A 9,588-nucleotide genomic window follows, 5' to 3' on the forward strand; every position below is an offset into this window, starting at 1 on the left:
TTTGGAATGTCTTCAGGAGCTACTGGGATTTGGTGACAAGCCTTGGTTAAGTCCAAGGTCGAAAAGATGCGGCAATTCGCGAGGTGATGCGCAAAGTCGTGGATGAGTGGAATTGGATATCGGTCAGGAACAGTCTGTGCATTTAGCTTTCTGTAGTCCCCACATGGGCGCCATTCGCCGTTTGGCGCATATGCAGTGGGGAAGACCAACAGCTGTTTGAGGGCCTACAGATACCCTGTTGAACGAGTTGTTCAAACTCTTTCCGTGCAATAGCCAATTTCTGGGATGGTAGAGGACGCACCTTCGAGAAGATCGGGGAACCAGTAGTGATAATGTGGTGCTGCGCATTGTGCTTCACTGGTTTGGAGAGACTACACTCGGTAATAATCTGGCTGAACTTTTGGAGAAGTGCCCGAACACGAGAGTCGGTAATGTCTTCTAAAAGAACGGAAAGATTATTGCCTGGGTGAGATACCATTTGTCCCGACGAATTAAGGTTGGTCGTGGAATCTATAAGAGACTTGTTTTGCAAGTCTACCAGCAATCCATAGTGACACAGGATGTCTGCGCCACGAAAACGTCCTACGCAAGCCAAGACTCATGTCCACTTGCCTATACCCGTATGTGTTTATGCGGGAGGAATTTGCTGCCGCCAGTTTGAGCGGTTGTTTAAATAGTTGATGTTGCCGAGGTTCGGGAAGAACCGAAACCTTCGCACCAGTATCGATGAGGTAGTTGCGCCTGCTGAGAGGATCGTAAATTGTTAGGCGACGTGGCGCTGCGTTCTGGGTGGCCGTCGCCAGGACCCTGGACGTGCGGCAGACGTGAATTTACAAAGGATTCTGCACTTGGTGGCTTTATCGCCGAATCTGCAGTGGTACCAGCAAATCCCTCGGTCCGTGGACTGTCCTGACACCCTGCTACCTGAACGCCCTTTTCGGATGGCAGACCGCGAGTGAGTTCGTGATCTGGCGCCCGAACGCTGAGCGTCCAGCGTCGCCCGCATCTCAGCCACACTGGCTGTTAAGGCGGCTATTTCGCACCTTAAGTCGCCCACCTCGTCCGATGGCTGTTGAACGGCCGCTATGGTCGGGCGTACGTGCACCTCGTGCACTTTGTCGGCCGCAGCTGCCAGTGCCTCCAAGGAACCTGAGACACACGCGAGGACCGCCTGGGTGCCTTCCGGGAGCCGACGCAGCCAAAGGGACTTCATCAACTTGTCGTCGATCTTACTCCCACCCAATTGCTTCATTTCGCGCAGCAATTGGCTGGGAGTCCGATCTCCCAACGTTAGGCCCGCCAGCAAGTGATCCAGTTTTGCTGACTGAATTTGAAGCCGATTTCACTGCGTCAGACACGAGTACGATGGACTCCTCGTCCAGGCCGACCACCGCGTGATTAAAACGGGTCACGTCCGCTGTGATCCCGGACATCTGCAACTGTGCTTCCAAATGCACGAACCACAGTTCAGGGTTCCGCCGCCAAAACGGAGGGACGCGCACGATGAGGGCGGTCACTTGCAGGTTGTTGTTGATCGACATCTTGACTAATAAAAAGAAAACTTCTTTTCGACGCGAGTGTTAAAGCCAAGATGCGGTGAAACTGATCTAGTCGACACGGCAGGCCGAACTTACAAATGCACGCACGAGCGAAAAAATAAAGCGACACCAACGACGCACCCCAAAGCAAAAAACCCGCTAAAAGAGCGGAGAGAAAAGATGACGATGTAAACGCCTGGACGCCGTCTCTTGCGGCGATTTTGTTTTATTCTTACCACTTTTTTTAAAACAACAAAATTTTAATACAACTATAAATAATAATAACGCGGCGGTGTATGTTTTGTTGATGGTTGTGGCGCAGCTACGGCTTTGACGCTGGTCTTGACGGCGGCGGCTTCGAACCCTGCGGCAATGACGCTGGTCTTGATGGCGGGGGCTGCAGTGACGGCGGCGGCTTCGAATCCTGCGGCGGTGACGCTAGTCTTGACGGCGGGGGCTGCAGTGACGGCAGCGGCTTCGAATCCTGCGGCGATGACGCTGGTCTTGAGGGCGGGGCTGCAGTGACGGCGGCGGTGTGGATATAAACGCTTGTCGGCTGGTGATGCGGCTGCACAGATGTCGAGTTGTCGCTGCTCTGTTGGCCATTGGCACTTTGGCTGAACAAGTGCCATTTCCCTCTTGGTCATCTCCGGCTACTCAGAATGGTCTTTTAAACTATCGCAATTGAAGTCATACTTTGCTGCTGCATATGCATCACGATTATTGATTACTTTATAAACCGCTGTTTTCAAAACTGGATTATAATTTCGGTTTTTAATTCATTCATATGTGGCTGCGATTCCTGAATATCCTAACTCTGTCTGTGTATAATAATATTTGTTTGTTCTACGTATCTTCTTGCTCAATATCTTTCGCGAAACAAAAATATTTAAAGAATTTTATTTTCTGGTTACCTTTGAATGTTTTAATTCCGGCTTTCTGTAATTTGTTGTATTCACGATAGTCGATTTGTGAATAGATCCCTACCGTGCATCTTCTTCTTCATTTTCTTAAGCCTAGCCCAGCGTATCAAGCCACCGTGGTTTCGGCCAGCCTTTTGGCCGCTTACCATCGACTTCGATGTTCACACCAATCTTGTCAAGGGAATTCTCGTTAGTGCGAATTACGTAACTATCAAAGACACTTCTCTCACAATTTTTCCATAATCGGTGTAACTCCATATCGATTGCGGATATCCTCATTTCAGATGCAGCGATCAAGGCGTGTCACGTGTTAGTACCATAGAAGGCGACAGTATGGATGACCTTGCGGTGAATTTTAAGTGCCGTCTTCATAATTGCCAACCCTTAAGAAAAAGTCCACAAACCCAAGCATCTGGACAGGGTATTTGGCATGGTTGCTAGCACTTGTTAAACAATAATTTTTTTTCCGGTAAAACAACGAATTTATTTACAAAAAAAGGGCATCATAATAAACTTATAGCTAATTTAGGGACTACCTTAACAGTTAAACTTAATCTAAGGTATAACATAAAGCTTAACCTAACTTATTACTAACAGGTTATGCAGAAAAAAAAATATATACATTGCGTTTTCGAGGAAAACGTTTTGAGGAAACCTCCACTCGTTGAGCAGATACAGAGTGCGGCAGCATAACTTCCTTTTTTCAAAACTCAATAAAAACTATTGTATGCATTGGAAAATATTTATTTATTTTTTATAATGTAGGTACATGTCTAAAGTTTTTATTTACATTGTTTTGAAGATCAAATCTGTTAGGTGACATCCCCCATTCTCCATACATTGCATAAACCGATTTCTGGCGTTTGTCATGACTCTTGTTAGCATAGCAGATGTTATGTTGGCAATTTCTTCTTGGATGTTGGTCTTCAAATCTTGTAGGGTTCTTGGACGGTTCACATAAACACGGGATTTCAAAAACCCCATAGAAAAAAATCACAAGGGACAGATCGGGAGAGCGTGCTGGCCATTCCAAATCGCCTCTAATTGAGATAAGGCGCTCTGCAAAGTGTTCCCCCAAAACAGCCATCGATGCTCTTGAAGTGTGTGCTGTTACACCGTCTTGTTGGAACCAAGTGTCCCCCAAATCCAAATTTTCTAGCCGTGGGAAAAAAAATTCTGTAGCATGTTTACATACCGGTCCGAATTCACTGTCACTGTAACCTTATTTTCCTCAAAAAACCAGGGACCAATAATTCCAGCTGAGGAAATTGCACACCACACTGTGACTTTGGGTGAATGCAAAGGCTTTTGATGCAATTCTCGAGGGTTGGTGTCTGCCCAGTAAAGCATGTTTTGTTTGTTAACCGAAATGCACGCTGTGTTGCAATAACCGAATATCCGCTTGAAAAGTAAACCTCAACGGCAAAGGCACGTTCCTCACTATTCCAACGCATGATGGCGACTGAACCGTGTCGGGACAAAACTTTACAGTATCCCCTCTTGAACGAGACCACTAGCGCTCCGCTATGACATCAACTAACTGAGTGGCGTGCATTTTAAAAAAGGAAGTTATGCTGCCGCACCCTGTATAAAACCGGGGTGGGAGTGGGAGGGAAAAAAGGACTGGGATAGGATGGGTGGGGTGCGCGGGAGGGATGGGAATTAAAAGCTGGGAGGGGCGCTCATGATGGGAAGGTTTAAAAAGTTGGGAGTGGGAGAAGTTGCCCGTGTAGAAGACTACTCTACCTAGGGGATCGAACAGACGGTTCTGGGACTGGAGGGATAGGAGGATCTGGGGAAACAGATGAGTTCGAAGAAGGTTATCTTCAACGATCTCGATCTGCATGGCTTTGGCGACAAGAGGATTGGGAAGGGATTGGCACTTGACCAGGAAGTTGAGGGCAAGACGGGCAAGGAAGGCGTCGATGCGTGGGGTTTGGCAGGACTCATAGAGGATCTGGTAGGAAATGTACTTGGAGCGGTCTTCGTTCTTAAAGATGTTGGAGCAGTGGCGAAGGATGCTGCGCTCTCTGAGGCGGAGTCGCTCCATTTGGGATGGGGAGCAATCGGACCAGAAAATAAAGCCGAAGATGAGGAGTGGGCGGACAAACTGCATATAACAAAACAGCTTAACCTTTTTTGGAGTCGGGATATGGTATTTAAGAATAGGATATAGGGACCAGAAGGTAGTAGCACTGTTGACGATCTGGTGTGCCCATATACTTCTACTACTATACTATCAACAAACAGTCGCTAGCACTTGCCGATCCGATAAAGTGTCGGTTTTTTGGGTAAAATCAAACGGTGTGTGCATGTGTGTGCGAGCTGAATGAGCAATGTGAAATGAAATGTGCGAACGAACCTTGCCGACTTGGAGCGAACTTCGCCCACATGGACTGTTAATTGAGTTGCCGCTCACATCGCACGTTTCTGGCAGTTTGGTGTTTCGCTACAGGAAAAAATATTTTTACTGCGCGGGGTTGAAAACAATACTTTGGTTACTTGATTTTAAAATGAAACTTAATTTTTTTTTATAATATACTTGTAAAATACAATGTTACTACTTATAGCACCGCATTGTTGCACTTAAAACTTTTATTGGTTTCATTGCCCTTGAGTAAGTGGCTTAGATCAATCAAAAACTTTCCAAAAAATTCAGGCATGAAAATGGAAACAGAAGAATAAAAATGTATATGCGCGTGTACTTAAACGAAGCTTCCTGTAGAAGAATCTAGAAGCATCATTTGCTCACAAATTCCATTAAGATCAATTGCCATTAATCATAAATGAATCTTTAACTAACTATTTATTGAAGGTTGGGAGTTTACGGCAAATAGAGAGTGGTCGTTGGCATCCATTGCTAGCCTCTCCATCAAAGAATCGAACTCCTCTCTCGGAAGGCTTGTTGCCGCATAGCAGCTGTAAATAGATATTCCGCATATTTTTGCTCTAGTGAAGCCACTCTCGAGAATCTTTCTGGTTTCTTCTATGGATCAATTCCCGCATGTCGCATAACGCTACTGTCCCGCTCTTATCCGTGACCCCAACTTTTGTACTGTTCGCAGACAATAGCGACGTCGAATTTATTTTCAATACTGTCTGGGAAAGCAGGTCCTGGGAGCCGCGTGGGAATGGTTCAGGTTTAACTATAGGAACCTCATTTGCGCATAGTGCCGATTATTTGCTTAGAGAACAGACAATTGGGTTTTTTGTCGCAGACTTTTACAATGTGGCCTTTTTTCCGCATTTACGGCACAGATCGGACCTCTCGTGTTCGCTAGTAAATTTTTTTGCCATGGGCCCAAATTTCAAACACCTGAAGCATCTTTTCAGATCTTATTATTATATGCTCTCGTAGTTGGCAGACGACCCAACTAATCCGGACTTTACTACCAGTGATAGCTCTTTCGGCCGTTTCGAGTGTTAGACTTATGGTCGCAGTTTGTGTGCCGCCATATGCCGTCCTTAGCCGTAGAATATCTGGCTCATGGACCGACTGTATTCCCAGCTGATATCGTAGGGCTTGGCAAATTTCCCCTTCGTTGTAATCTCGTCCAAGTCCTTACATTCAATAACTACGAAATTTTTACTTAGCTTCACTCCGGCTGCTCCCCCATCCTCTGTCTGTCACACCCGATTTACTCGGAAACGGCTAATCCAATTGCCACGAAATTTGGAGATAACATGAGAAAGGGGGTATAAATTTGATTTGCTCTTCTGGGGTATCAAATAAAAGACTCAGTTAGTACTTTTCAAAACTGATGATATTTTTGATACTAAGTGAAACGTAGGGGAGTGAGGGCTCAAAATGTGTGCCCCAAAAAATGTAACAGGTCTCGTGCTCAAAACCTATCCAACCGAAAAATCTGAAAAAAATCACAGTGATGCATTTATATGAAATCTAGGCTTCAAAAAACATCCGATTTGAATATCTGCACAAAAAGTTAAGTTTGATCTAGAAATACGAAATTTGGTACTTGTTGTTCTTTTTCTTCAGCCTTTGTCCCGCTCATAAACGGGGTCAACTCGTCGTGATCGGTTTCACCATTTGGCTCTATTAAATGCCTGATCTGATGCTTCTTTGGGGTCAATTTTTTCATCAAATATAGTCATGTGTTGTATCAAATGATGGTTAGTACTTTCCAAAGCCGGTCTTAGCTTTGATGTTTGCTGGAAAGGCTGAAAAGGCGGTAGCGCCTTACTCTCGCAGAACTTCGCCAGGCTACCGACTAATTCCGGTAAAATTCAGGTGTCTTCTCCTGGGAAGTATCCTGTTGCCCAACTGCCTCTCGAGTTCTTCCCCCGACTTCAAATGAAACTTGGACTGGCAAAAGGTTTCCAATCGGAAACTTCTAAAGACATATATATCTTAAATTTCTTTTGAGAATGATGCAAGCACTTGATTTTTCACAAGAGGAATCCTAAATTGCCCGCATACTTCCTCCTTGTAGACTTCGGATCTACCACCGGTACACCCAGAGTTTTTGAGCGAGCACTATTCCAATGTTATCCTTCAAACTATCCATTGCAATTACTGCTGATGCAGCTTTTGCATGGTGAATGTTAACCTGGGCTAATTTAGTCCTGGCTGTCGGCTCCGTTAGTGCTTGGAGCTCTTCTCCAATGTCACAGGATTGCACTTCCAATCCGACATAGCACTTCCTTGCATTTTGCCGTCCAACTTGAGCTCTAGAAGGCCTAGATCAAGGTCGTCCAGCTTCTACTCTTCTGTGGGCAGCACATCCAATTCCGCCCTCGGTCCTGCCCTTTCAACCTGCATTCCTATTCCTCCAAAGGTCTCAGCAGTCTTACAAGCCGATGTGTTCTCCGAAGTGCCCTTCCTTCTTCCTGTACATACAGATATGCTACCAAATTTATAATTAATGAGGCAGTTGCGACATCTAGTTGCCTCCAGGGATCGATCGTCTGCCCCGATCGTGAGAAATCTGCGTTTGCCCTCCTTCTTCCTACTAAAAGGTCCCCATATCCGCGTGTGGATCCATGTTTTGAGGGATGAAGAGGCGTAGAAGCTTCCCCGTCTGAATGCATAAGTTCCACCGCTAAATAATCTATGCTTCAAACGTTTAGATTTCTAAATCAAGTAAACAAGAGAGTAGAGGAATATTTCAAGGACAAGTTCAAAATTGCATTCTCTTTTATTATGTGGCAAACAATTCTACAGGTCTCAAATTGAATCGCAATCAATTATTCGCATCTCTCGCTTTTTTTGCATGCAACAACTCTCCAATTGTTGTACGTAACTGGAACGCTAAGTAATTCAGCACTAAAGTTATCATTTCTATATTTAAATGACCGAATTTTTCGAGGACGGTTTAAAGCTCTCCTGCCTAATGATAATCTAAAAGGTGGCCCTTTAATGGAATTTAGGTACATGAACCTTGCTAACAACTCATATCTTCCTGCTTGTAAGTAGAAGCTCTATAGTGGAGGATAATACTATCTGAAGAACTGTTCCATTCACCATAGAAAAGTATAAGTATACTAATACTACTAACTACAAACCCCTTCTGGTAAAAAACTTTGAAGCAGGAGGGTTATTCTTGGATGAAATGGTCTCAGTTTCAGACTTCTAAAAATATTTAGCAGAAACCAATAATTAATCCGATGAAATATGTATGCACGTAAAACTTCAGAAATTAATTATTATCAAAAGATCTTTACACCGTCGGGGAATAGCTTATGCACTTTACAGGGTTTACTTCCAAGAGATTTAGTCTAGTCATTTGTTAGCACCGTTAAGGCAAACACAGATAGTTGATAACAAATCTAAGCATCCCTTCCTTTTATACAAATTCTATGTGTAAACTAAATTTAAACCAAATCATCCTTTTTATTGTTGATTAGTCGAGCTATACTTGCATATTTTTCCGGAGCGTATGGTAAGGACGACTCCCTTTACCCAAAGGATATTCGGACACGTGCAATGGTCGACCAAAGGCTTCAATTCGATTTGGGGACACTCTACGCCAGATATGCAAATTACTACGTACGTACATATATATAGAGATAATATTTGAAATGCAAAATAATAATGAATACCTTTCCAGGCTCCGACCATATTCATGGGTGCCCCGTTTGACGAGACGAAGAAAGCTAAGCTGTCAGAAGCTCTCGGGTGGTTTGATACCATGCTCAAAGGGCGAACTTGGGCGGCTGCTGATCACTTCACAATTGCTGACTTATCACTGTGCGTAACCGTTTCACAGATTGAAGCATTTGAGTTTGAACTACGTCCTTTCTCACGAGTTCGGGCTTGGCTGCAGCGCTGCAAGGACGAATTACAGCCTTTCGGCTATGAGGTATATTTGCAAATCTTCTATATTAAAATAAACATTATCCGAAAATATTTCAGGAAATCAACCAAACTGGCGCCGATGCTCTTTTTGGGTTGCTGAAATCAAGAATGCACGGTTAAATTATTAGGGAAAATTTACAGCTACGAAAAAGAACAATGCGGAATTGACCGATCAAATTATTGGCCTTGGTGGCTTTGACTTGAACTATTAATGATATATAAATATTAGAAAACGATGCTATTTTGTAGTAGTTTTTATGTCACTCTAACTATGATAGAATATAAAATTTAGACATTCTTCTTGTTTCCATTAGTCTTTGTCCTGTTCACAAACGGGGTTGGCTTGTGGTGGTCGATTGCGTCATTTTTCAGCCGGGAGGCTTTCAAATCACCATCCAGCGTGTGAAGCCACCGTTGTTTCGGCTGCCATTTTGGTTCTCATCGACTTCGATATTCAGACCAATCTTGGCAAGTAGCGCGAATTGCGGATAAAACCCATATCGAACACGGATATCCTCGTCCACTAGTCCAACGCAACATTTTCATCTCTATTACCACGAGACGCTGTTCATTGCCTTTCATAGATTTCAGACGTTCGTTGATACGTCGATAATAAAGAGCGCCAATTATGGAACGCCACTTCAGCCAGGTTACGTTAATGCGTGAAGCAACTGTTTCCATTGGCTGATAGCATTGAGCCGAGATATTTGAATCACTCACTTCTGGCCAGGTCACCCTGACTGACAGTGATTGTGCCTGATTCAAAGGGAACGGTCGACAAAGATTCAGTATTATTCAGATTCAATTTAAG

General features: G+C 44.2%; 1 protein-coding gene across 2 annotated transcripts in view; it reads left to right on the forward strand.

The window, feature by feature from the left end:
- LOC119652651 (glutathione S-transferase D7) overlaps window positions 1-9,074 on the forward strand; it is a 43,810-nt gene extending 34,736 nt beyond the window's left edge. For both annotated transcript variants that reach the window (XM_038056901.1, XM_038056900.1), the window contains 3 exons: window positions 8,327-8,468; window positions 8,530-8,781; window positions 8,835-9,074. In XM_038056901.1, the coding sequence (XP_037912829.1) occupies window positions 8,327-8,468; window positions 8,530-8,781; window positions 8,835-8,897 (457 nt within the window). In that variant the 3' untranslated portion in view covers window positions 8,898-9,074. The remainder of the gene's footprint in view (window positions 1-8,326; window positions 8,469-8,529; window positions 8,782-8,834) is intronic.
- Window positions 9,075-9,588: the final 514 nt, after the last annotated feature.

The sequence above is a fragment of the Hermetia illucens genome, chromosome 3 (assembly GCF_905115235.1).
Source record: "Hermetia illucens chromosome 3, iHerIll2.2.curated.20191125, whole genome shotgun sequence".
NCBI classification, from domain to species: Eukaryota; Metazoa; Arthropoda; class Insecta; order Diptera; family Stratiomyidae; genus Hermetia; species Hermetia illucens.